Genomic DNA, 27,123 nt, shown 5'->3' on the forward strand with positions numbered 1-27,123 from the left:
CAGCTTTTGGAAAAAAATACAAAAGTTATCCTATGAATGCTTATGCAGTACTGTCTATTCATCCATTATTGGAGTGCTTATGATATACAGAATAACCTCTTTTTAATATAATATACATGTGAGTTAAGACTACAATCACACGAGCCGCTCTGTAACTGCCTACCAAAGTTTCACTCATTCGTTTTATGAGTGTATATATCCTTTTCTCAGTTATTCCTCTCCTCAATAATGCTATCTTGAAATTTTGCTTAAAAGAAAAATAAAAAAGTGAACCTTGGTGCTGAAATGCATCATCCACCAAGTGGATTTATTGCTGTTGTAATAAGTATAGGAAGAATAAGAACTAATTATTAGAATTTCAGAATATAGGAAGATTTGAAAATTTTAAGTGATGCGGCTGAAAAACCCAAGTAACTTAGAGGAACATGAAGACATTTAGGCTATACACAACCGGTGTGAATCTTGGCAAGCAATTTGATTTTTATGAGCCATGGTTTCTTTATTGATAAAATGGGGGAGGGGATAGATTAGATGAGCTCTAAGGTTCCTTTTAGTTCTAAAATCCTGTTCTCCTAAAGTGTAGAGTCCATATATATAGTGTCCTCAACATCTTAGTTCAATTTTAAACAGTAGGAGATAGCTCAGTGGTGCAGTGGATAAAGCACTGGTCAGGAGGAACTGAGTTCAAATCTGGCCTCAAACATTTAATAATTACTTAGTTGTATGACCTTGGGCAAGTTACTTTACCCCATTGCCTTGCAAAGCAAAAACAGAACAAAATAAAAATAATTTTAAACATTAAACTTGATACCCTATATTAACAATGAGACAGTGGGCTATGAAGTGTTGTTGCTTGGGATCTAAAACTCAATAAGGTAATATAGAAAAAGTGCTGAATTTGACATTTGGTGATTTGAGTTCAAATTCTGATTTTGCCATTTAACTACTTGTGTGCTGAGTCATTTTTCAGTCATGTCCAATTCTTTGTGACCCCATTTGGGGGTCTTGGCAAAGATACTTGAAATGCCTTGTTTTTCTGGCTCATCTTACTGAGGCAAACAGGGTTAAAGGACTCGCCTGGAATCACACACCTAGTAAGTGTCTGAGGCCAGATTTAAATTCAGGAAGATGTGTCATCTCCAGGCCTGACCTTCTATCCACTGCTCTACCTTGCTGTTTTAACTACTGTGTGATCCTGGGCAAGTTAGCTTCTCTGGAACCTCAGTTTCTTTGTCTTTAAGATGAGAGTTCAGAAGTCTCCTTCTGCTCTTAATCTATGATCCTACTGTCATTTGACTTTCCATCAGAATACAGGAACTTGATTTGTTTAAGGCCCTCCTTGCTCATTTAGTTTCAGGCAAGAATTTTCAATAATGGTCTGAAGTCTATTGTAATGACTCAGTAAATTTACGTAAGCTAAAACTGGACTCTGATGATGTCTTATATACCCTATGTCTACATATGACTCAGTGAATTTGCAATTTGTAGAATGTGGTGCCAGGAACCCCTTCATGGCTTTCCAGGAAGTGGCGATGCCATTCATTCATTCATATCATTTGAATACAAATGAGAAGTTGAAGTAAGGAAAGAAGGTGAACCTTGAGTCTGGGAAGGCAAAGAGCTCTTCTCTGCTCCCTGGTGTCTTTCATATCATGTTATTCTTAAAGGGAACCAAACCTGGAAAGCCAGACAACAGTCTTATCTCATAGCTCTGTTCCTTGGTCTATAGGCCTCACCTTATTCTGCTTTCAATTTACTAAACTAAAAAGAACTCATTCTCTGATTATTTAAATGGACAGGATCCATACTGCTTTTAGAATAGCACTTGTAAGAACTCTAGTCAAAAGAAAAGATCTAGTGGTTGCTATTTACCTCTACCCAGGTAGCCTCTGAGTACCCTAGGTCTATCAGTAACTTAACTCTTGACTTCACATCCAGGGCTTAGCTGGTAACCACACTGGGGTGATGCTGCAGTACTTTCTTTGCCTCTAACTTTTAGAATCTTTAACTTCATGACTCAACACAGATGTCACTCGTATATACAAAATTCTCCTAACCCCCCCTTCTCCCCCACCAACTATTATTATCCTTTTTCTACAATAACTTTTATTATCTCCCTTTCTCAACACCCCTTGTCTGCTGTTCCCCTTTCCCAAAGTGCAGTGTGACTCTGAGACAAGGATTATTTTTTTTTATCTTATCTCCAGTGTTTAGTATACTCCCTTATAATTCCTTGTATTGAGGCTATAAAATTGGAAAGTTCTCTAGTCCAATTTCCCCCCCCCTCCAATTCCTTTGTTCTCCAAAGGAAAGAAACATAGGTATAGAGAATTAGGTATAGAGAGTGTTTTGTACCAGATCAAGACCAATAGGTCATGCTTATTTAAGTGATTAACATTTATTAATATAACTAAATATGAACTGAATTGAGCAGAGTTGAAATCACAGGATGCGTGCAGTGGAAAAATGAGACAAGAGGAAAGAACTCCAGGGTTTAAATAGGGTTAGAACTTATTGTGTGAAAGGGTGATTTATCCTTGTCATCCCTAAGCAATAACCTTTGTGCCAAATAGTGTCATCCCTAGGCAAAATAGTGAAGTGAGCAAGTTTATCTTTAGTGCCTTCTGCTTTCCTTTTGTCTCCCTTCCTTCTCTTGTGCTATCTGTACTCCTTGTCCCCCTTTCTTGCAGTATGTAATGTCTTCATATTTCTCCTCCTACTGCCTAAAATTATGCCGTTCATTTATTTAGAACAGGGTTAAAAGGTTTAGAAAGGTTTTTTAACTTTTTGTACAAAGGACCTCTTTGGCAGCCTGGAAATTTATGGGACTCTTCTTTTTAGAATAATTTTTTAAAAGCACAAATTAAAACATAAAAGAATATGGTAGAAATCAATTATATTTAAGTACAGTTATCTTATTTTAATATAAGTCTAGTTTCATGGATCCTAATTCTGAATTAGATTGATTGAAAATGAAATCCCAGCATTGTGATTCCTTACAATTCCTCCTCCTAAGGTAACTCAGTGCCTTAAAACATTTCTCCTTTATTGTTTCCTTTCTCCAAACAAAAAAATAAAGAAAAAAAGAAAAGGAAAAGGAAAACTCAAATCTTGAGTTCTTGTTAGGTATCTAAGTAATCTGATCATCTAATCCACTTTAAATTGTTTATGTTGGTCTACACAGATGCAAATTCATATCAACTCTAAAGATACAAGAATGTTCACATGATGTGATCATGATTGTAGTTTTAGAGCAGGCATATTATAAGGATTCTCAGGATTCTCAGAAACCCATATTAGTTTTGCATTCATCTTAGAAACCATCAGTCTGAATTTTGAGATGCTGAGGCTATGCCAAGAAGGTGGTGTTGGGTGTTGTTTGGAGTAGTGATTCAGAATTGTGTAATCCACTGGTTGTTCTCCCACTGGCTGTTCTCCTACTCTCTCTCTCTCTCTCTCTCTCTCTCTCTCTCTCTCTCTCTCTCTCTCTCTCTCCCTCCCTCCCTCCCTCTCCCTTTAGTGAGACTTTTGTACTCCACAAAGAATTTTGAGGAATATTCTAGTTTGCAAGTGAGTATACAAAGACTCTTCTATATGTTCAAGTCAGTCTTGAGTTTTACAGGCATAAACTTTCCAGAAAGAGAGTAAGAATTGAGGCATATAACACATGTGTGGCTCAGTGATCTCCCAGAGGCTGACATATGTTTCGATTTTCTTGGCAACCGATAATAGCTTGTATTCTAGAATTGTATTTTAACCCAAAGGAATAAATTTCTCATGGTAGAATTTCAGGCAGGATGGTAGGTGAGATATTTGGAGAGTGAATTTGCTTTTAGCATCACTGTTCATAGCATCACAATATATAAGCAACTTTGATCTCAGGATGCATGAGCCTGGCACTAAAAGGGTAGGTTCATAGAGTGTGTACATGACCCTCCATCCCTTGATGATTCCATTAAAGAAGGGGTTATGAAGGAGAGAGGATCTTGGCAGAGCTTGGAGATTTGACACAAAGGTTATTTCAGCAAGTAGAGAGCTGTCCTACCATGAATCACTTGGCATAGTCCAAAGTCTCTGACTTCTGGGTCTTCCTGCTATTGCTTCAAAGGCACCCACCTCCTTACCTGGAACAGAATCAATTCCAACTTTTGTGACAACAGAGGGATCCCTAGGGTTTAGAAAGATACCTGACAGCATCTAGAGATTCTGGAAGAGTACCTGTGCTTGGCAGGGAGTTGACCTCATAATTAAGGACACATAATTTTTTTCTTCTGGATTTGAATATTATTGTTATCATTATCATTATTATTCCAAACACTTAGCAACAAACACAGACATCCAGTATTCAAAGCAAGCAAAAGAAAAATCTGGCATATGCATATATTAATTATTTTTTAGTTCTTATTAACTTTTAGAGAGGCAGTGTGTTGTATGACAGAGAAAGAAAGAACTTTCTTTGAAGCCAGGAAGACCTGGCTTAAAGTCCTGCCTCTGACATATTATTGCTATGTGTCTGTTCGCAAATCATATTGTGGCCCCAGATAAATCTCTAGGACTATAAATTATAGTCAAGGCGCTGATTCCTATTCTTATGGAATCATGAGTTCTAACTAATATTAATAGTAGTAATTTTAACAAGTTAGTGACTTTTTATATCTTTGTTCCTTTCTAAACTTCTTTTCTGTGTATTAGCCACTATGAGATTGATTTGTTTGCTATTCTTATTATTTCCACAGTAGTTTATTATTCTTTTGTTTATCTTTTCTTGACTCTGTATTGCCTCTGTGCTATCTTTCAGACTCATCCTTAGGGAAATCAAGGAATTTTAGGGTTTTGCTGGAGCTTTTCCATATGAGAAATAATGAAAGAGTTGGAATGATTAGGAGAAATGGGGCAGGGAATGACACTGATGAGTATGAAGACAATAACCAATACCATATGAATCAATTTTTTCAGTCCAGTATTTGTGATAAATATTTGCAATAAATATTTGATAAATTTGATAAATATTTGGTATTAAAATGAGAGGAACCTTGTAATCACAGTGAAAACTACAGGCTCTTCCCTGATAGCTTCAGGCCTAAATGTGCTTTGCTTCTAAGTCTTATGGATGTGGTATTATGGGATGACTATAGGCAAGAGGTTGGGAATGGGTGAATAGGAAAACTTATGGAGTAGATTGATCTGGGTGAAAGCCATTTGGCTGTATCCTCCAGAAACCCTCACTTTCAAAACAATTTTTTAAAAAGTTTTTGCAAGGCAATGGGGTTAGGGCCACACAAGTAATTATTAAGTGTCTGAGGTTGGATTTGAACTCAGGTACTCCTTACTCCAGGCTGGTGCTCTATCCACTGCGCCACCTAGCTGTCTCCCCTATTTTTTTTAAATTTCTTTCTTTCTTAAATAAAGAGAGACATTATGGATAGAATTATAGTGTCACCGACCCTAAAATCAGGTTCCTAGTATGGAATGGAGTATATTTAATTGAATCTTAAAGAATATGAATTTCAAATCTTTTTGTTTTTCTTTTTTTTTTTCAGATGGTATTGTCGAAATATGAATAGGAGTAAGGCAGAGCAACTCCTGAAAAGTGAAGTGAGTGACTGTGTTATCTTATATGGAGATACAGTTACTGTTGTTACCATAGTAGATATCGATAGTAACTGTTAATTACCTTTTAATTCTGTTTCTTTCTTGTTCATTATTGCTACAGGCAGTCCAATATTTAACTGAGTCATCTTTTTCTTCCCTTCTTGGAAGGGTTGTAATATTCTTTTTTAATGTGATTTCATTGATAGTATGTGGTACCATTTTATACTTGTGATAATTAGTGAGGTGAGAATAGCTTCATAAAATATAGATGTATTAAAGGATAAATCTGCTAGTTGTTCTAATACTCTTAAATTAACCAACTCAGAAAAATATTTCATAGATATATTTTATATAGCTTATATGAAATATTATACATATATTTGTATGAAATATAGTTTAAAACACAAACTATTCTTTTATTATAAAATGAAATATATTATATATAATATATTTTGTTGATTAAATTTTATATATAAAAATATTTTTCAGAGTTGGTTATTGAAAAGAACCTATTATTTCCCTGACTTTTTAGTATACTATGCTACCTTCTTTAATTTAAGAGCATTAGGATAACAAACAGATTTAGACTTTAAAATTTGTGTGTGTGTGTGTGTGTGTGTGTGTGTGTGTGTGTGTGTGTGTGTGTGTGTGTATAAAACCCAGACCTAGAACATATTATTTAGCTCTTCAGACTTCAATATTTAGCACCTGGGAATTGAGGATGCTTGACTTCATGAAGTTCTATGTTTATATAGACTAACTATAGTATAAATTAAAGCTAATATAGCATAAACTAAATAATAACTATTGATGGTTATGAACGTATATCATTGCCCTTCATAGAAATAGGAAATATGAGAAGTAGGGTAGATTTTTGAGGGAAATACAAGCAGAATTGGACAGAAAGTTACGTGTCATTAAATATAGGCAGTTCCAAATTTTTGGAACTGAAAAAAATACGGATTAATTGCAAAGAATTTTGGCATTTTATTTTTATGACATGAATTATAGTTTATGGTACATAAAATGTGTTTTGTACTTCAATTTTAGGATAAAGAAGGTGGTTTCATAGTGAGGGACTCCAGTCAACCAGGCATGTACACTGTCTCCCTTTACACCAAATTTGGAGGGTAAGTCATTCAACCTTTAGCATATAGTTATTCAGTTAGTTTCAGATTCACTTAATGCTTTCCAACTGATTTTTCTCCCTATTTTCCACAAAGCTATTGTGAGAGAGCTTGTTAGATGCCTCATTCAAATCTATATATAGAATATCCAGGGCATTCCCTTGATCTACCAGTCTGTTTTTAAAAAACACCAAAAATGTGACTAATTTGACATGACCAGCACACAAGAATCCCTTCTTAAGTTTCACTGATTATTACTTTGTATTCTCCATTGCTACATGTTTCTTTCTGGCTATCAGACAGTCACGTGAAAGATACATTTGGTATATTGTGTGTACCTAATAAAATTTGGATCTTTCAGGATATATTTGAAGGGCATTTTGAAGGATTCTAAGTAATCCTTCAAATAGTTTTTGTATTTTAATTTTTATTTGTAATTATTCCAAATCCTTTTCCAAGTCTGAGTCTTAAGAGTTCATTGCTCTTTTTATGAATTGCTTCAAGAATAAGTCATCAAATTTGTAAAGATGAATTCTTTTTTAAAAAATTTTATTTCAGGGAAGGTTCATCAGGATTTAGACACTATCATATAAAGGAAACAACAACATCTCCAAAGAAGTACTATCTAGCAGAAAAACATGCATTTAGTTCAATTCCTGAAATTATTGAATACCATAAACACAATGCAGCAGGTAAAGTTATCTGACTCTTTTAAAAAGTGTTTTATTTAATATAATTAATGACATGATCAGGTTTTAGGGTTTATCTTTCAGAAAATATAATTTTGTAATTAAATTTAGAATCTAATTTTAATTTGCTTAAATTATTTTGAACTTTGAAAATGATTTTATATAGTCATCATTTTGCATAGTATATCAGTTATGTGCATCTGTTTGAGTGTGTATTCATATATATTTGAAACTGGGAATTGCTATTGAACCCTTAAACTAACTTGATATATTAAGACAGTAAATTATTCTAATATCTTCCTTCTTCAATTTAACCTCCTATTTTATATTGTTCATTATTCGAAGTAATGTCACTCAGATTTTCCTTTGTAGTTATTTAATTCTATCTGCTTTAAAGTATTTAATTATTGATAATTAAAAAGAACATTTGCATATATACACTTTATATGCTAAAATCATTAGCTGAGGGGGAATCAGTCAATATTTGTTGGTTGAACGAAATTCCCTCAACTGTGGAAAAAATTTAGCTGGCAGCTTTGCACTATTGATTGGCTTAGGAAATTCCTTTTTTATGGAAAGTGCAAAGTTTAGTTCAATTAACCATGTTAAAATCAAATAATATTTCACCCCCACTATGGAAAAGATTAATTTAGATAGGAAGAAATATGGCAAAGTGATGCATTCAAAATGGGACCCAGAAGGAGTAAATATTAATGACAGTCTTCCCTCTCCCAAAGCCAAGAGGCATTTCAATCTGCTGAATTTAGATACTTTGTTTGTATCCACTATTCATCAAAGGCCTTGTCACCACCAAGTGGTACAGTGTCAGAAATGGAAATGGTTTTTTTCAGTAGAAATGGTAATAAAGAGGATACATTCCATCTGCCTTGACATTGCACCCTAAGGACTATTAGATCTTTCTGTCTGCCTGGTGTTAGAATTCTCATTTATATGTTATCTTGCTCTATTAGACTATGAATTCTTTAAAAGCAAGGACTTAGCTATCTATTTTTATAGTGTTCAGAACAGTATTGGCATATAATAAAAGTTTAATACATGTTTGTGCTTCAATGAATAATTATTATTCTATTAGAATTTAATGTGATTTTAATATCTAAATAAATTGAACTTCTAAGGAAATAAAATGGTATTGATTGAATAAAAATCTTCAATCTAAAGAATGCTAAAAACATTTTAATACATAAATTATACTATGTAAATTCACAGCATACATTTGATACAAGAAATTGTGGAGCATTTTGGAATAGTCTGGGATACCATAACAGTTATCCTTGCCACATTGAAACTTTCCCCACCCTGGTTTTGATATATCATGGACTGGCATAAGAAATTAAATGGGAATTTTGGGGAGGGTTTATGGAAGCTGCAGAAGACACATAAAGGTCAGCAGAAAACACAGAGCCTTTGCCCAAATACTTAACCAAAATTTTATAATTAAGCTCTATAAACATTCCATTGAAGAAGAAATTTAGACCTTTCTCTTACAAAGGGAGAACTAAAAAAATTCACCTGAATTTTCCATATTGAGGGGTCACCATGCCCCTAACCCACACAATATGGAAGGTATAACTTTATTTAATTGAATGACAAGACTCTATATGGTTTTCTCATTGTGCTTCCTAAGTAGTTAGGGGTCCCTGGATCTACATTCTTAGAACCTGGACTAATTCCAGGATATGCCAGGTCAGCTCTTTTTTGTACATGATCTCATTTAACTCTTGTCAAACCTATGTGAGACAGATACTCTAAGATTTCTAAAGATTTTAACTTCCTTAGTGGGTATTCTCTTTACCAATATAGATCACAACATCTCCATGTTTTTAACAATGATTTCATGAATTCTATGGCTAAAATAATTCAGTAAGCCAACTTTCTGGTATGAGTATCTCCAAACTTAGCTAGGATATCAGCAGCCATTATTCATGATATCAATTGCTAAGCCTGTCCTCAAAAACCTCTGCGGTTTCATAGATCCTGCCAGAGTGTGAACCTTGTCAGTCTAGCATTGGAGAATTCAGAGTCATTTTCTGGTGAGGTGATGAAGTAAGACTGTGGGAAGAATGCAGGTAATATTAACCTCACTTAAACATGAGCTAGTTGAGCACAGAGAAGATGCCTTTGACTTGCCAGGCAGTCAACTTGAACCCAAACCTTTTGACTTTGTCTAGCATTGTACAATATTATCTCTCATTGAATCAAATCAAATCTCTCAATGATCAAAAATGAATAAATGAATGAATGGAATAGATGAATTTATAGTGATAATGTAATTAATAAAGAGGGTTAGCATTGTATGTTCTATTTTAACATTTTCTCTCATCTTAAGGGCTTGTCACCAGACTTCGGTACCCAGTAAGTGCAAAAGGGAAGAATGTACCTACAACTGCAGGATTTAGCTATGGTAATATTTCTCTTTACAGTTCTTTTGGGTAGCTTATCATAGGACAGATTCAGGGTGTAAAAAATTCCAAATAGTGAGACTGAAGTTTAAAATTTTAGTAAATACAGAAAAAGAGGGTTTTTTGTTTGTTTTTTGTTTTTGATTTTTGCAAGGGTTAGGTGACTTGCTTGAGGTCATCCAGCTAAGTAAGTGTCGGGGACCAGTTTTGAACTCAGATCTTCCTGACTCCAGGACTGGTGCTCTATTCACTGGGTCACCTAGCTGCCCCCACAGCAAGAATTTTTTTTTTTGCAAGGCAAATGGGGTTAAGTGGCTTGCCCAAGGCCACACAGCTAGGTAATTATTGTCTGAGACCAGATTTGAACCCAGGTACTCCTGACTCCAAGGCCAGTGCTTTATCCACTATGCCATCTAGCCGCCCAAGAATTTTTTTTAAAAAATTTCTTACCTGCAACTATGAATTGTATTACCAATATGAATTCATCTTATAGTTATGAAGTTGCTATTGTTTGTTTCACATTTTTATAGTGAAACAGGAAATGCTTTTCTTCAAGAATATTAAATGCTAGCATCCTGTTAGATTTTATACAAATTAATCAATGTGTTCATTGCTCACAGACCTATGAGGAAAAAACTATTAAATTATTCATCTTAATTAGAAGCTTCTTGAGGTTAGAGACTATTATTTTTCATCCATATTTCTTAGTGACCCATACACATTCATTGTTCAGTCATGTCTGTCTCCATATGATTGCATATAGCTAGACATTTTTGTCTGTGGAATTTTGGTGGCAAAGATATTGGAGTAATTTGCCATTTCCTTTTCTAGTGTGCCCTCATTATACAGATGAGGAACTGAGGCAAATAGGGGCTAAGTGACTTGCCCAGGATCACATAGCTAGTAAGTATGGGAGATCAAATTTGACCTCAGATCTTCCTGATTTCAAGCCCTTGTGCTTATTCACTGTATCACCTAGCTGTACATCAATGGGAGTATAGTCTTATTTTGACAAAATTAGGAGCTGCTCTATCCTGTTCTGGAAGCTCATTCAGAGTTCAGTTAGATGGCATGGTAGACATAGTACTCATTTTGGAATCAGGAAGATTTGAGTTCAAATCCTGCCTTAAACACTAACTTGCTGTGTGACCCTGCTTGAACTCTCAGTCTTAGTTACTTCATCTTTAAAATGTTAGAATTGGGTTATTTGGTTTCTAAAGTTCTTTCTAGCTCAAAATATGTGATCCTATGATTCTGTCTTGTTTACTGTAATGCCATCCTGTGGTCCTTGAATTTTTTAAAACTTTCTTTTTTGTACAGAAAAATGGGAGATCAACCCTTCAGAGCTGACTTTTATGAGGGAACTAGGAAGTGGATTATTTGGGGTAGTCAGACTTGGCAAATGGCGGGCCCAGTACAAAGTGGCAATCAAAGCTATTCGAGAAGGGGCAATGTGTGAGGAAGACTTCATTGAAGAAGCCAAAGTCATGATGTAAGTCTCTGTCTTTTCTTTTGGCTCTGCTGTATGTACCTGTCAGAACAAGGGTTTTCAAAGCAATAGTGTTGGTTTTGATTTTTGCCTTTCTAGGAAGCTAACCCATCCCAAATTGGTTCAACTTTATGGTGTGTGCACCCAGCAAAGACCCATTTATATTGTTACGGAGTTCATGGAATGTGGTTGTCTTCTGAACTTCCTTCGACAAAGACATGGTCATTTCAGTAGAGATGTTCTGCTAAGCATGTGTCAAGATGTGTGTGAAGGAATGGAGTACCTGGAGAGGAACAGTTTCATCCACAGAGATCTGGTAATTTTATGTTGGCTTTTCAGCCAAACTTTCTGGTAAAGATTATCTCCAAAATTAGTTGTATTTTGTATCTTACAACTTAGGATTCAGAATTAGTAGTAGAATTGCAAGACTGTTAGTTCTGCAAGAGTTTTTTTATTTGGGAATAATTATGGGGTGTGTTTTCTTTAAAACATTTTTTAAAATTTCTTTTTATTCTGAATTTAGCAAATACTCAATAAAGTAGACATTTCCTTGTACTTAGTAGAAAAAGAATAAGAAGATTGTAGATTATTTTTCTTTTAAGTACATGAATAGTTGAACATGTAACTTTCAGAAATTCCTTGGTTATCTGCTGAGTGATTCTTTCTGGTCTTATTTTTTGTACATCTAAAAAATGGCTGAATAAGCCTCTGAAAATTATGGACTCTTTCTCAGATATTAATCTTTTAAATTAAACTTTTAAAATGATTTTTTATTTACATTTTATTTTTATTTTATTTTATTTTTTTAGTTTTTGCAAGGCAATGGGGTTAAGTGGCTTGCCCAAGGCCACACAGCTAGGTAATTATTAAGTGTTTGAGGTCGGATTTGAACTCAGGTACGCCTGACTCCAGGGCCAGTGCTCTATGCACTGTGCAACCTAGCCACCCCTACATTTTATTTTATGTATTTACATAAAACATACCTAGGATTAAAAAGAAAATCAAATATGCTGACATAAAGATGTAATTTTGACCCCATCCAAGTTAACCTGTTTTCTGAAATACATTCAAGGTCCCACTAGGGGTCCTTAAACTGTAGGTTAGGGGCAGCTAGGTGCAGTGTATAGAACACCACCCTAGAGTCAGGAAGAGCTGAGCTCAATTCTGGCCTCAGACACTTAATAATTACCTAGCTGTGTGACCTCGGCCAAGTCACTTAACTCCATTGCCTTGCAAAAAAAATAAAACCACCACAACAAAAACAACATTCCCTTTCTCCATGCCCTCTGACTCCCTCTTTCTTTCTTCATTCCCTTTCTCCTTATTCCTTACCTATTACTCTATATTCTTTCTCTCATTCCTTTATTTTTCTTTAAGGGCCTCCATGGTCCTGACTTTCAGGGATAAGGAGATACTGTGATCTCTGCACCGAAACTTTCTGCTTATACCAGAGCTGAATTTGTCTTGCTAATATTTGGTATCTTTTGGAGACTGATGTCAGTTTTCCTCTGAATCCACAGTCTGGTTAAATGAAGTACATATAGTTTTCATCATGTTTAATCTTTTACACTAATATTCTTCTTCTTTTTGAAGTTATAAATTAATGAAAAATAAAGAAGTATCTGCTTGCAAAACAAAACTATCTAGACAGGGTGCAGTTTAGTAACAGAATGAATTATTCCTTGGTTTCATTTATAGAGATAAGAAGAAAAAATTTTGTTAGTCAAACATTTATTGAATACCTTTTATGCAGGGGAATCTGGTAGTATTCCTGAATTGATCCTTTTTTTAATGATTTTTTTTTCTAGGAATGACTTGATAAGTGGAACTGATAGGGCAGGCATATACTGAATAGGATATAAGTCAAAAGATTTCAGTAAATAATTCAAAAAGGGGGCAGCTAGGTGGCATAGTGGATAAAAGCACCGGCCCTGGAGTCAGGAGTACCTGGGTTCAAATCCGGTCTCAGATACTTAATAAATTACCTAGCTGTGTGGCCTTGGGCAAGCCACTTAATCCCGTTTGCCTTGCAAAAAAAAAAAAACAACCCTAAAAAAAATAATTAAAAAAGAAAAGAAAGGACCATATAATATTTCTCAAGAAGAGAGAACTTGGGACAATGATATTTATCTACAGATATTTGAAAGGCTATCAAGATGAAAAGAGTCTAGTTCTTGTTTTCCTGGACTTAGAGGTTAGATCTTTGAAAAACAGCTGCAAGTTGTAAAAGAGGTACTAGGTTTGCTGTCATAAGAAAAGACCAAGAATAAGAGCTTTCTAAAAATAGAGTGGGCTGCCAGACAAGATAGGGAGTTCTCTTTCTCTCAACATGTCAAGACTATTTGTTCCCTTGGCATCTACAAGGTCAGGTATATTGTAGAGAGAAGTTTTGGTCAGGGATTGGTTGGACCCGAAAGCCTCTGAGTTTCCATTTCTGAGATTATGCGAATTAAGCTAAGTATTTTCTCTTTGAGACAGTTAGGAGTCACAGTCATATTTCTGTTTTCAGGAATATTTTATTTTGGTATGCTGAACATTTGTGTTTCATGTTTCTTTTTGTGTGATTATATCTGCTGCTCTCAGCTGTTGAACAGTATCTGAGAATAAATGGAAAATGTATCACAATCCTTATTAGGGAAAGGCAGTTCCTTTATTTCATTCAGTCACTTAATCACAGGTAAACACTGCAATAACAGTGGCATATGCTTGCATATCAAGTGTAATAAGCACTGAAATTGGATTTTGGATCTCTGAAAAATCTTGAGTACAATTTGGAAGTGACACAGCTTCCCTAAAAAAATTCTGATTTTTCTCTGAATATGGACTCAGTATTAGAATGAAATGTTTTTGTGTAATAGAGCTCCTCTCCTACTACTTGTAGCTATATTGCTTTCTCTCCTCACAACCATTTTTGTTTGGGTAAGAATTTGGGGGGTAGAGGTGAAAAGGAGGCAGAGTATATAAATGAAGAGATTAAGTTTATAGGGGAGGAAGTTTAAGGATTAAGTTTAAATGAGGAAGGTGAGGTGAAATCAAAGAATTGTTTCTCTCCATGATTTAAATCTTCATATTTACTGTTTACCAGGTTAAACTTTTCATAGTGATTTTGGTCAGAAAACAAATTCATAAATATAAAACCACCCCAGGCAGATTTTGTAATTTCAATGACTCTTGAAATGTAGGCCAAAATATTTATAGCAGTACTCTTAGGGGAGGCAAAGAACTAGATAGAATAGATAGCCATCATTTGTGGAAGGGCTAAACAAATTGATACATATGTATACTGGAAATAGTAAACAAGCTTAACATGGGAAGACATATATGACCTGATACAAAGTGAAGTAGGCAAAACCAGGAAATCATATACAATGACTACAACAATGCTTTTGATATCAGTGGAAAGAACAATAAATTAAAACAAATAAAAAAGAAATTTACATTATAATTTTCTTATATATCTCAAAAGGAATAACAAGTTGTGCATAGAAGATTTATGTTTTCATGTACATTTTTTGTACTGTTTTATGGAAATGCTTATTTTATTCCAAAAATTAAATATGTGTATATATTATATATATATGAGAGAATTGAAATGAGAAATGAGAAAAAAAAACCATGAGTGCTTCAATTTATAGTAACCAAACTTGATCCCAAAGAAGAGTTATAGTATGAGACCTTCTTTCACATCTTTGAGAAATGGAAGAACATGGATATAGATTATTGCTTATAATATAAGTTAACTGGAATTGACCAGTTGGGCATCACTCCTCTCCCCTCTCTTTCTCTCTCTTCCCCTCCCCTTCTCTGTCCTCCCCTCCCCTCCCTTCCCCTCCCCTCTTTTCCCCTTCCCTCCCCTCCCTTTCATGGGTATGGGTTACTGCTTATAAGTTAACTGGAAATGACCAGCTAGGCATCACTCCTCTCCCCTCCCCTCCTCCCCCTCTTCTCCCTCCTCTCCTCCCCTCTTTTCTTTTCCTTTCCTCTCCTTTCCCTTCCTTCTGTCCACATAGCTTGTCATATCCTTACCTGCCAGTTCTCTGCCCAAAGGAATGCAGATTTTGATTGCTGGAACCTCACAAGATATCTTGGGGTTTATTGGCCAAGTTTCTTCCTTAAAGATCATGCCTTAAACCCAATTTACTCTGGGTCTCATTGATTGGCCGACTGTAATTCCAGTTCTAACTCCACTTGGGAACTGTTTGGGCCCCAACTGACTGAGTGAATGTAAATAACAATTGTTTCTGTTTTGTCCAGAAACCAGAAGGGTCTTCCCCTCCCAGGTTGATTTTTTTTTTTTTTGGATTAGGTTAAGGAGATCCACCATTGCCTTATTTCTTTCCTGAATGGGCATTGCCTCAGTTTAACTGAGACCTGTAAAAACCTTAGTTTAAAAAGACCAAGGTCTCCCAATCCATCCAGGACCATATCTCGAGTCATATTAATTCATATTTGGCCACTGGACTCAGATGGCAAGTTGAGGAGAAAGTGAGGCTGGAGCCTTTACACAACCCTCCCTTATTTAAATCAACTCATTTGCATGTCATAGCATCATATCCCTGATGCCATGGTCCTCTTCAAATACGAAGGACAAATAACAGGTTTTTTGGTATATAGTTTAGTTTCACAGAAATTTTTTTAAAATCTTTATCTTTCATTATATGTGGGGGGGGTAGATAAATACAATGAAAAATGTAGATGATATAAAAACAAAATATATTGACAAAATTATTATTTTGAAAAAGTTTTATAAGTTAGATATTGGTGTAGGAATCTTATTGTCAACTTGCCAATAATAGTCTTATGGGATTTCTCGATTGCATTTCTCTCAGGCAAAAAAATAATTTAGGGCTGGATTAAGATTTCAAAACAAAGTTAAACAAAAGAAAACATGAATCCCATAACAAACAATTTTTTTTAAAGTACACTTTGTGAAGTTCAGACTCTGTGGTATTTCCATTGTTAAAATATCTATATTTCCCTCACATTATTATCATCAACAAATTTGTGTTCTTGACCAGATTCTCATTTTTGATGTGTGCTAGAAGAGAATTCATCTCATTGAAAGAAGAAACTTTAGTTCAGTGGAAAAATAAATGCATCTTAATTCATATATAGTTCCCCAGAAATTTTCATACATATGTTTTTTTTATGAAAAGTTTAAATTCAAAATAAATATTTCTTATAAAAGAATGGTATCTGGAGAAGGTTAAGAAATGAGAATCTTTTGGTTACCTCCTCACCCATTTCTTTCTGCTCTTTCCCCATCTCTCCACCTACCCTTTTACTTTAATCTCTATCCTCTATGTTAATTGATTCTTATGGAAATATAATTTTGTTGGGGGGGTTGCAAGGCATTGAGGTTAAGTGACTTGTCTAAGGTCACAAAGCTATATAATTATTAAGCATCTGAGGCTGGTTTGAATTCAGGTCCTCCTGACTCCAGGGCCAGTCCTCTATCTACTGCACCACCTAGCTGCCCTGGAAATATAATTTATTTAGCACCAGATTTCCTGAGTTTTATAGGATAGAATAAGTCCTTTTGTGAGAAAGTTGGTATTGAGACCACCAGACATTTTTTTGGTCTTAAAGTTATTTGGATGTCAAAGGACCAGAAAGATGAATATGAACTTAATTTGACTGATACAGAAAATTATCAGAACAACTGGGTTTTTTCCACTTAGTTATCATATAGCATTCTATGTTCTAGATTAAGCTTCCTGTCAACACTGGGCACCTAATCCAAACAAGCCTTTGCCCTGGACTTACCTTTAGTTCTATTAACTAAGAAGAACTTAAGTAAGTCTTTTTCAGTTAAATTTCAAGTTGCTATAGTCAATTCAGAGGGGAAAAAAACTGTTTTGAAATATAAAACTCTAAAAAAAAAACCCCACTTCTTGGGAATAGTTTGTTGTATGAGAATGATCATCAGACATGGAAACAGGATCATATGTTCAAGTCTCTGAACTACCGCTGACTAGTTCTTTGACCTTAGGCAGATCATTGATCAATATTGAAACTTAGTTTCCCCCTTTGGAAAACTTGGGAAGTTAGATTGACTTATTCTGCCCCAATTTTAACATTGACTGATCAATGGTATTAGTGGATCTTCTTTCTATATCTTTTAAATAAACTATTTCCTTCATTCAATGATTTTTACACTGTTTTCGTTTATGGCAAAATATTGTTTATTGTGAAGAATCTGCACAATGCATATTTAAGTTGGCAACACTATAGGAATAGATGGAAATTTTAAAGTGCCCAGTTTCTTTTCCGTAGAAAATGTCATTTTTGTTCATTGCGAATGTTTTGATGTTAGTGCACATATGTAATAGGAAAGTTTTATTTATTTATTCGAGAAACATTCTACTTATATACTATATGTATATATATATATATATATACCTGTTAAGCAAAATTTATATTAAAATAAATTGCTTACAAATTTTCTTTCATCTGCAATTTTATAACATCTAAAACTTACAGCACAGTCTAATGAAACTCATAGGATCATAGATTTAGAACTTTATTTAGGGGCTTTATTAAGTTCACTCCCTTTTACAGATCAGGAAATTGTGATCCAGAAAAGTGAGGTGATTGGCACAAGGTGACCTGGCTAGTAAGTGTCTGAGACTATTAAATATCTGAGGTGGAATACCAATTCATGTGTGACTCCCCAAGTCCAGTGCAGTACCACAGACATGTTTCCTCAGTGCCTACTGCCTTAGATGTTATAATATAAATTAGAAGAACCAGCATTGATTTCTGTTTTAAACCTCCCTTGAAAGCATGATGATAATAAATCCAGATTGGTTTTACATGGTGCTTTATATTTGACTGACTTGGAGCTGGGGTGATTGCTGACAATGCTTCTGAGGAAGCATGTGTGTGGTAGAGCACCAGACTTGGGAGTCAATGTGTTGAAACTGATGCACAATGAACAAAAGAATGAACCTGCCTGTAGCTTAGCTATTATATACTTCCAAGAGTTAATCCATATAATCCTGTTGACCTAACCGGTAAGAAATCAGGCTTAATGATTTTAATTTCAGGAAAGTCAAATTCTGCACTTATGGTTTACTCAGGAAACCGCCAAAAGCTATTGTGCTTTTTCCCTTTTGTCAAAGTTTTGGCTGTATCATGTAGAGCTGAAATTATGAGTTTTCATGGTATAGCTTCTTTTTTAACTAACATATCAACCTACTTTTGCATTTCAGGCTGCCAGGAATTGTTTAGTGAATGAGTCAGGAGTTGTGAAAGTGTCTGACTTTGGAATGGCAAGGTAGGAATGAGTTTATATGAATGTTTTTTATGCATTTTCTCTAAATAAAATTTGGTATGGGAACATCTTTTAACTTGGAAATACAAAATGCATTTAGCTGTGGTATTTAGTAGCAAGAACACTGGCATATGAATCAATTGAGTTAAAATGTAAAACATTTTACAAAACTTAATATTTAAATGCTATCATTTTTTAATTAACTAATTAATTTGTTTGTTTTGGTTTTTGCAAGGCAATGGGGTTAAGTAGCTTGCCCAAGCCCACACAGCTCGGTAATTATTAAGTGTCCAAGGCCAGATTTGAACTCAGGTACTCCTGATGCCAGGGCCAGTAGTCTATCCATTGCACCACCTAGCCGCCCCATAAATGCTATTATTATGATAATGTGATTATTTATTTCATTTGAAATCAGAAGAACTCTGTTCTTGTCCTTTTTCTGCTGCATTGTTAACTGTGGGTTTTTGGGAAAGCTACTTAGCCTCAGTTTCCTCATCTCAAAGACTTTTTTATGGCATTGTTATCAGGATCAGATAAGATCATCTATATAAAGTAAGAGAAACAGACAGACAGAGTGAGTCCTATAACTTCAGTGAATGGTAAAATCAAGTGAAAGCTTTTAAAGGATTGGGGGAAAAGTGAATATGTCTGTAGGCAAAAGGTCAGTAAATAAGAAAAGACTGGAGATGAGCAAGACCGGGAGAAGAGTGAATAAACTGGCAAACTCATGGAGAAGAAAGTGTTGAAATGGGACGGAGTCAAAGATTCTTAAAGAGGAACTGGTCTTAGGAAGAAGGATCACCTCTTCATCAAAGACTAGATCAAAGGAGGAGATTGGAGGATGACATAGAGGATGTGAGGTGGGGAATGTGGAATAGAAGAGAGGAAGGGACTCATAATGGATGATTTCTATTTTTTCATTCAATTGTAAGGTGAGGTCCTCCCCTGATAGAGAAGCAGCCAAAAGAATGAAGATAAGGAGCAACTGCCATAAGCAGTGTGGTGAAGAGTGAAATTTTATCCTTAGGGAAGGATGAAAAGATTCTACTAGTTATTTAGTAGAACTAATAATCCTAAGAAATGTCTTCACAGGATCAAGTGCCTTCCCAGGAGATTAATGATTGTCCTCAGTTACAAATGTCCTTTAACTATGAGTCTACCTCATGGTGCTGTACCACTAGGTGGTAGTATATCTCATTAAATGCTTCATGGTCCCTTTCTCTTCTGAGAGCTCAATATAATGTTATTTAAATTTGTTGTGAGGAATCTACACAATGCTTAAGAGGCTAAGTTTTAAGTGCATCTTCTGAAGGTATATTTTATCTTATCCTAGCAATTTTATTTTATCTTATCCTAGCAATTAGAATCATAGAATCTTATCATTGCTTAGAACAAAATATGTGGTATGAGTTCTTGATATGTTTAAATTTAGATATGTCCTGGATGACCAATATACCAGTTCTTCAGGTGCAAAATTTCCTGTGAAGTGGTGTCCACCAGAAGTTTTTAATTACTGCCGATTTAGCAGCAAGTCAGATGTCTGGTCATTTGGTAAGCATCTTTTTCAAGGATTCTTCAGGATCATTTTATGGAAAAGTTGCTCAAAGGTAACTTGGTGATTTTTGTCAATTTCCAGGTGTATTAATGTGGGAAATATTCACAGAGGGTCGAATGCCTTTTGAGAAAAATGCCAACTTTGAGGTGGTAACAATGGTTAGCCGTGGCCACAGGCTTTACCGGCCAAAGCTAGCTTCCAGATATGTTTATGAAATGATGCTGAGTTGTTGGCATGAGGTATGTTTTTCTCTATATATTTTTATTTTAATTCTCTGGAAAGATTTGGTTATGATTGAGTATTTGTGGATAGAAGGGATTCATCATATTCTATTGGTGTACATTTAATAATTTCTAGTAATCTGTTCAAGTAAATTTCAAATATTTACTGTGATCTGCATCTCAGTGGGGAAGGTTAGTTTGGCTGCGACTTATTATAAATAAGTCTTAGAAACTTGTTCAGGGTCACACAGCTATTAAGTATCAAAGGTGGAATTTGAACTCATATCTTTGGGATTCTAAGCCTAGTCACTCTATCCAGGTTGCTATGCTGCCTCTGGAAGAAGTAAACAATTTAGCTCTGATTTAGGGTAACTACAATCCCTACTTAGGTATGCTTGCCATAGGAACTGGGCCACACTTTTAAAAACCATAAGGATGCTCTGGGAGTAATTCATGCCTGAGGGGTATTCTCATTCCTTTTGGGACATCCCTCCATAAGGAAATGGACTTTGTCCAGGAAATAGGGAGTTGGGATTGATTTCCCATGCCTACTGGGTATTTCTTGGGTCTCAGGTGTGATCCCAAACCAGTTGGTCAACATTGTAAATAGCTGGATGAGAAATCTTTCTAGCCTTCAAAATATAGATTAGATCTCAGCATTGAAGAGCATCTGCCAATAAATATTTGGGAATTGCCTACCTGATAACTGTGCTAAGCAGGATGGATTGGAGGAGGGAAATTTGATAGGTTGCCTGGAGGGAGTCATTTGTAGATGAATGATGTGATAAAAGTAGTATTTTGAAATTATTAGTCTGACTGTCATATGTAAATGAATTTTTTAATCCACGACGAAGGATGCAGGCAGGAAGTTAGTTAAGAAACTGTTGGAATAACCCAAGCATTTTGGAGATAGTGAGGGATGCACTATTAACATTGTTACACAAATTCAACAAAGATAAATTATTTTTAAACATATTTAAGTATCAAATACTATTTTTGTTTTTTGGACACAGAAACCAGAGGGAAGACCTTCATTTGAAGAGTTGCTGCGCACAATAGATGAACTAGCAGAATGTGAAGACACTTTTGGAAGATAAATGGTGCTATAACTACCAGTTCCCTAATGCCAGAGCACAAGGAAAAATGGTGCCTTGTGCAGAATATTTATTTTGCACATAGATAAACAATTTATTTGGCTTATTCCAGAAACACACCAGGCCTTTAACTGAGGAGCATCCACACCAAAAGTGTGACTTATTCTCCAGCTATGATAACAACCTTACAGATAGTAACTACAAACTACAAAAAGACAGCTCTTCAAAGATTCACACTTTCAAGGGGAAGAATTGTCAGTTGGAAGAAGCCAGTGGTGCCAATGGAGGTTAAGATTCAGACAGGATTAGAAATGGTGACATCATGCAGAGGAATGCCCTAGCATCTTCTCATCTCATTGTTTTCTCAGGCCTGGAGCTCACAGCCTCATCTTGAAAACAGGCATTAAAAGAAGAAAGAGCCCAAATCATCTAAGTCACCATTGTTGGAATCATTTTCAATATTATTAAGCATTCTTCAATACTTAGGTGATGTTGTATGGCTACAAGTGATATAGTAACCTATTCTTCAAATAATTAATATTCAAAATAATTCAAATAATCAAATAATTGTGTATCATCTGAATGAAATGGAGCGACATGTAGTAGTCATGAATAGACAGCAACATAGTGTTATTGAAGAATTGCATAGAGTATTTTCAGAGACCAGTCACATAGTAAGAAAGAGGAATGGATAATCTTTATACTCCACTGGCTTCTCTTCAGTGTCAAGAGATCTAGATGTCTACAGAAAATTGGGTGAGACTCTATGAGAAAATTCAGTAGGAGGATATGTATCTGAGTTGGATAGGACCAGGAGGCATTCTTGGGTTTCATGGTCCAAGGGATTGTCCACATGGATAAGATTACAGGTCCATTGAAGTATTATGTGTTATCACAATCCAAATAATTTACATTCTGTACATATTGTAAATATATACATATATATATAAAGTTATATATTTATAAGAAATGAGTTCTCTTTTTGATTTAAAAGTAAAAGAATTTCTTTTTCCAGTTTCAGCGCTTTCACTTCTTTTCCCTGTCTCCAAGATTCACTATTTTTCCCCTCCAGTGGAAGTAGCATTATTAATATCATACACTGTTTCCTTCATTTCCATTATAGAAATAGGCATTCTGAGGGATGCAAAGAGATTTAAGTGTCCCTGCACTGAAGACCCTTTTTCTCTGCCATTCCTCACCCTTTTATCTATATCTTTTTTCCCTTTACTTCTAAATTCTTACTGTCCTTTACACTTTCTATTTCTGTTTCTTTATTCCACATTCTTAAATCCCCTGCAATCCACTTTCCAACCTCACCCTTCTACTGAGTCTGTTTTCCTCAAAGACTGCCAATGATCTCTTTATTGCTATGTCTGATAATCTTTTCTCACCTTGCTATTTCACAGCTTTGTTAACTGTCTATGTTTACCTGAAACTAGTCCTCCTCTCAGCTCCTCCAGGATACTATTTTCCTTGATTTCTCTGATATGGATCTCTCCTATGTTTTTTTTCCTACCTAGATGCCTCTGCCTTCTCATTCTCTTTTGCTTATTTCACATCAATGTTTTACTCCTGAAGCACAATTACAACCTCGGTTTTGTTTTTTTTTTTGTGCTGGATCCTATTCTCTCTCCTCTAATATTCTCCCCTTTGCTTATCTCATATACTCCCTTGAATTCAATTATCAATTTCAGACAATTGATAATACTGTCTCTGTCTTTGTCTCTCCCCATCTCTTTCTTTCTCTCTCTGTTTCTCACACACACACACATACACATTCACACATACATCTAGTAATTTCTGTATAGCACTCCCCCACTCCAGTCTCTCTCTTGAGCTTCAAATTTTCCCTAATGAAATGTTTGTCTTCTCCCATTAGAATATAAGCTCCATGAGGACAGGGCATTCTTTTTTGCTTGCGTTTGTATCCTTAGCATTTAGTATAGTGCTTGGTATATAGTAAGTGCACAGTGATTATTTTCTTCCTTTTTGTTGTTGATTTTTTTATAGTCCCACATCACTAACTGCCTGCTGGGTGTCTCCACATGACTCATCATTCTCCCAGTCCATAATAACACCTAATGGTGGTTTTCCCAAAAGAGTCAGACAGACCAGTAGGGATAAAATAATAGACCTCTATTAAGGTGTGTTTTAACTCAACCATCTAGTACTTATAAAGTGCCAACTCTGGGGCAGGTCTTGTGTTAACTGCTTGAAATATAAAGGAAAAAATGAAATGGTCCCTGCTTTTAAGCAACTTACATGTAATCAGTGGAAGACTCAATGTCTAATATGAGACATCAAGGATTGAGGGCACGAAAAAGATTAGAGCAGTCAACAATACAATCAAGGAGGCTGTATCACAATGGCTCAAATACACTACTTTTCTAGCCTTATTTTTACATCAATCTTATTTATTATTATTTATTACCAATCTTATTATCTTATTTTCTGAATCTGACATGCCATGTCCATCCTCATTTTTGCCTTTCATAGTCCTTTGCTTCCTTAAGTCCAGGTACTCAGTGCAGGTACCACTTATTCTATTGAGCTTTCCCCAACCCCAGCTAGAGTATTTTGTCTAGATCTTAAGTCTCTACCTTGTATCATTTTTTTTTTGTACGTGTCATACCCATCTAGTAAATTGAAATCTGGGATAAAGGTGTGGTCTCCATTGGAATTAACTTTTCTCATTCAACCTGTGTACTAGTGATTAGCAGCATTCATTTGGTAATTGAAGGAAGAGGAAAGTCTGTATTAGGACATTCTATAGCTGTGCTCTTGTCTCCCCACCAAAATCATGAGCTCTTCCCAGAATTGGGGTGAGGGTGTTGTTTTCTCATTTATTTAATTTTTCTTTTTACCCATAAGCCAACTGAGAAAAAAGGATGATACTAGGTAACATTAACTAAATGTTTAAAGACCCTTGGGTGACTATGCTAAAAGATGAGGAAATGTACTTAAAAGCAATTCCATTGAAATATTAGGCAGGAAATAAAAGACTTCATGAATTTTAAAATGTAAAGATAATTGTTCAAGAAAGAAATTTCTTTCATTAACATCTAGAATTGATTATTCCTGCATCCAGGAAATTTCATTTTTTTTTTGTTTCTTTGCTTGGATGAGAACACTTTAAAGAAAATAGAACATAAGGCAATCTTTAAACTGAACATAGCTAATATTACCTTTTCTTCCACATCCCTTCTATTTAACTTTGAGGGAGTTTTTATTAACACAGGAAATATTTCTAAATAAAATGTCATTTTATTTGAGAGCAGTCCTGGTTAATTTCTCAATGGAATTGCCCTTAAATACACCTTATCATATTTTGTTTTTCTACATTTTCACTCAGTGGTCTTTAAATATTTAGCTAACACTTAGTATTATCTCCCCCCCCCCCTTAGTTTACTTAGTGAGGACCAAGGCTAAAATAACAAAATGGAAAAATTTACACAGAATACTAATGAGGAAGTGACTGGAAAGCAAAGAAATAGGCATGGCAGTAACAGGGATGGTAGGTACAAGCCTGTTGTCCATATTTATATTATATCCTTAAAGTATTCCCCTCATGTTGGTATTATGGTTCTTTCAAGTAGAGTAAATGGAAATTTCTTCATATTCTCACACTTGCTAGAAATCGATCTCTATATAGAACCTTAAAATCTTTAATTGAAAAGGACCTTAGAGGATCAATGATTTGAACACTGTTACTTTGTAGATGAGTAAATGGAAACCCAAAGAGAGAAAGAGATTTACTCAGGATTACACTATGTATTTTCATCAGAATCAGGACTAGAACCAGGCTTTATAAATTGTGGTCTAGTGTTCTTTTTATTATTAGTTCTATTATCCTTCAGCTATCAACAGGGTTCTTTAAGTATTAGTCTGAAAAGAAAGGAAGAAATTGGAAGAAAGAAAAGCAGATTGGTTAATGAAAAGAACTCTTATCTCAGAGTAAAAAAACTGGATTCTACTTCTAGTTCCACTTTAGGCAAGTTTCAATGGGCTGCAGTTTTTTATAAAATGAGAAGAATAGACCAGATCAGGGGGTGTTCAACAAAATGGCTGCAACACTTCCAAGTACTACCCAAATCAGATTAAAATATAATTGGGAAATATTTAACAAAACAAATAAAAATACAATAAAACATAGCATTTTATTTTTTATTAAATATTTTATTTATTTTGAGTTTTATAATTTTTCATCCAATCTTACTTCCCTCCCCCCACCTCCTCACAGAAAGCAATTTGTCAGTCTTTACTTTGTTTCCATGTTGTACATTGATCCAAATTGAGTGTGATGAGAGAGAAATCATATCCTTAAGGAAGAAACAAAAAGTATAAGAGATAACAAGATCAGACAATAAGATATCTGTCTTTTTTCCCCTAAATTAAAGGGAATAGTCCTTGACCTTTGTTCAAACTCCATGGTTCTTTATCTGGATACAGATGGTATTCTCCATCACAGACAGCCCCAAATTGTCCCTGATTGTTGCACTGATGGAGAGCAAGTCCATCAAGGTTGATCATCACCCCCATGTTGCTGTTAGGGTGTACAGTGTTTTTCTGGTTCTAGCATTATATTTTAATCCAAAAAGCAGCTTATAGGGATCCTCATGTATGTGGATTATGGGTCCCTGTTTCTGTTTGAGTTTGGAATCATTCAACCAGATTGTCCTTAAGGTGTGTTTCATCTCCAAAATGTGATTCATTGAGAGATGTGTATTGTGTAGATTAGGGGAAAGCTGAGAAAATAGATCAAAGTGACCTCAAACTGTAAGACAAGTTCATCAGAATTTTCCTTTAGATTCAGGTCTTTAGGGTTTATAGAACCCAACTCTGACTTAGTTTCATTACTCACTGGGTTTTTTTTTTCTTAAACTAATACTTCCCCATTTCATCCTACATTTAGAAACTGTGATGTTATGGAAAGAGCACTGGAATGGATTCCAGGAGAACTGTTACTGCTACTCTTTGTGTGACCTTGGGCAAGTCACTTTAGCTCTGTGTTCAGTTTCTTCATCTTTCATAAAAAGGGAATTGATCTCTGATGTCCTTTCCAGCTCTATTATTCTAATGCTCTATGGAGTCCCATTGGATAGTGGGGAGCTATTAGTGGTCATTGGAGAACTGAGTATACCATCCTAGAGATAAATTCTCTAAAGTGTTTTTTGTTGCCCATGAGAATATCATCCCTGTGCTTCACACACATTTGCTATTTGAGGTTTTTACAGCAGGAAGATAGGTGGGGTTAGGTTTTGCCTGTGACAAACTACTTGAGTGAACTATATTTTCAGTTTAAAGGAGGATGTGTATATATAGTTCTGTGGCTCAGATATAGTCAAATGATTGAAGGCTGTTTTATGTGCATCAACCAGAAAGCTCAATCTACAATGATTCTTTCTACTTGTAAGTAAGAAATGTTGCCATTTGTTTTCAATAACATATATTCCCCGATGTATTGGCATGGAGATTTGTCTCAAATGATTGACCAGTTACATGTTAAGGATAACTTGTGTATATGTGTGTTGTGTGTATTGTCAGCTAGACTGAGCTGGCCTCTAACCTGTTGTCGGCCAGAGTCAACCAGAGACGTGAGTGGCAAAAATCAAACTTCTCATTTCAAATTGAGGGAAATTGCTTACAAGCAAGGTGGAGAG

At 35.2% G+C, this 27,123-nt stretch overlaps 2 protein-coding genes across 3 annotated transcripts in view; both read left to right on the plus strand.

Annotated features, from left to right (window-relative positions):
* TEC (tec protein tyrosine kinase) overlaps window positions 1-22,374 on the plus strand; it is a 93,181-nt gene extending 70,807 nt beyond the window's left edge. For both annotated transcript variants that reach the window (XM_074229498.1, XM_074229499.1), the window contains exons 10-19: window positions 5,541-5,595; window positions 6,643-6,722; window positions 7,278-7,411; window positions 9,756-9,830; window positions 11,149-11,320; window positions 11,417-11,633; window positions 18,532-18,596; window positions 20,026-20,144; window positions 20,230-20,387; window positions 21,383-22,374. In XM_074229498.1, coding sequence (XP_074085599.1) covers window positions 5,541-5,595; window positions 6,643-6,722; window positions 7,278-7,411; window positions 9,756-9,830; window positions 11,149-11,320; window positions 11,417-11,633; window positions 18,532-18,596; window positions 20,026-20,144; window positions 20,230-20,387; window positions 21,383-21,466 — 1,159 coding nt within the window. In that variant the 3' untranslated portion in view covers window positions 21,467-22,374. The remainder of the gene's footprint in view (window positions 1-5,540; window positions 5,596-6,642; window positions 6,723-7,277; window positions 7,412-9,755; window positions 9,831-11,148; window positions 11,321-11,416; window positions 11,634-18,531; window positions 18,597-20,025; window positions 20,145-20,229; window positions 20,388-21,382) is intronic.
* A 126-nt stretch (window positions 22,375-22,500) lies between these two features.
* Window positions 22,501-27,123, plus strand: part of TXK (TXK tyrosine kinase) — a 62,513-nt gene continuing 57,890 nt past the window's right edge. Inside the window, exon 1 of the mRNA XM_074229500.1 lies at window positions 22,501-26,872. Within this exon, the coding sequence (XP_074085601.1) occupies window positions 26,809-26,872 (64 nt within the window). The 5' untranslated portion in view covers window positions 22,501-26,808. The remainder of the gene's footprint in view (window positions 26,873-27,123) is intronic.

This window comes from Macrotis lagotis, chromosome 3 (genome assembly GCF_037893015.1).
Source record: "Macrotis lagotis isolate mMagLag1 chromosome 3, bilby.v1.9.chrom.fasta, whole genome shotgun sequence".
Classification (NCBI taxonomy): domain Eukaryota; kingdom Metazoa; phylum Chordata; class Mammalia; order Peramelemorphia; family Peramelidae; genus Macrotis; species Macrotis lagotis.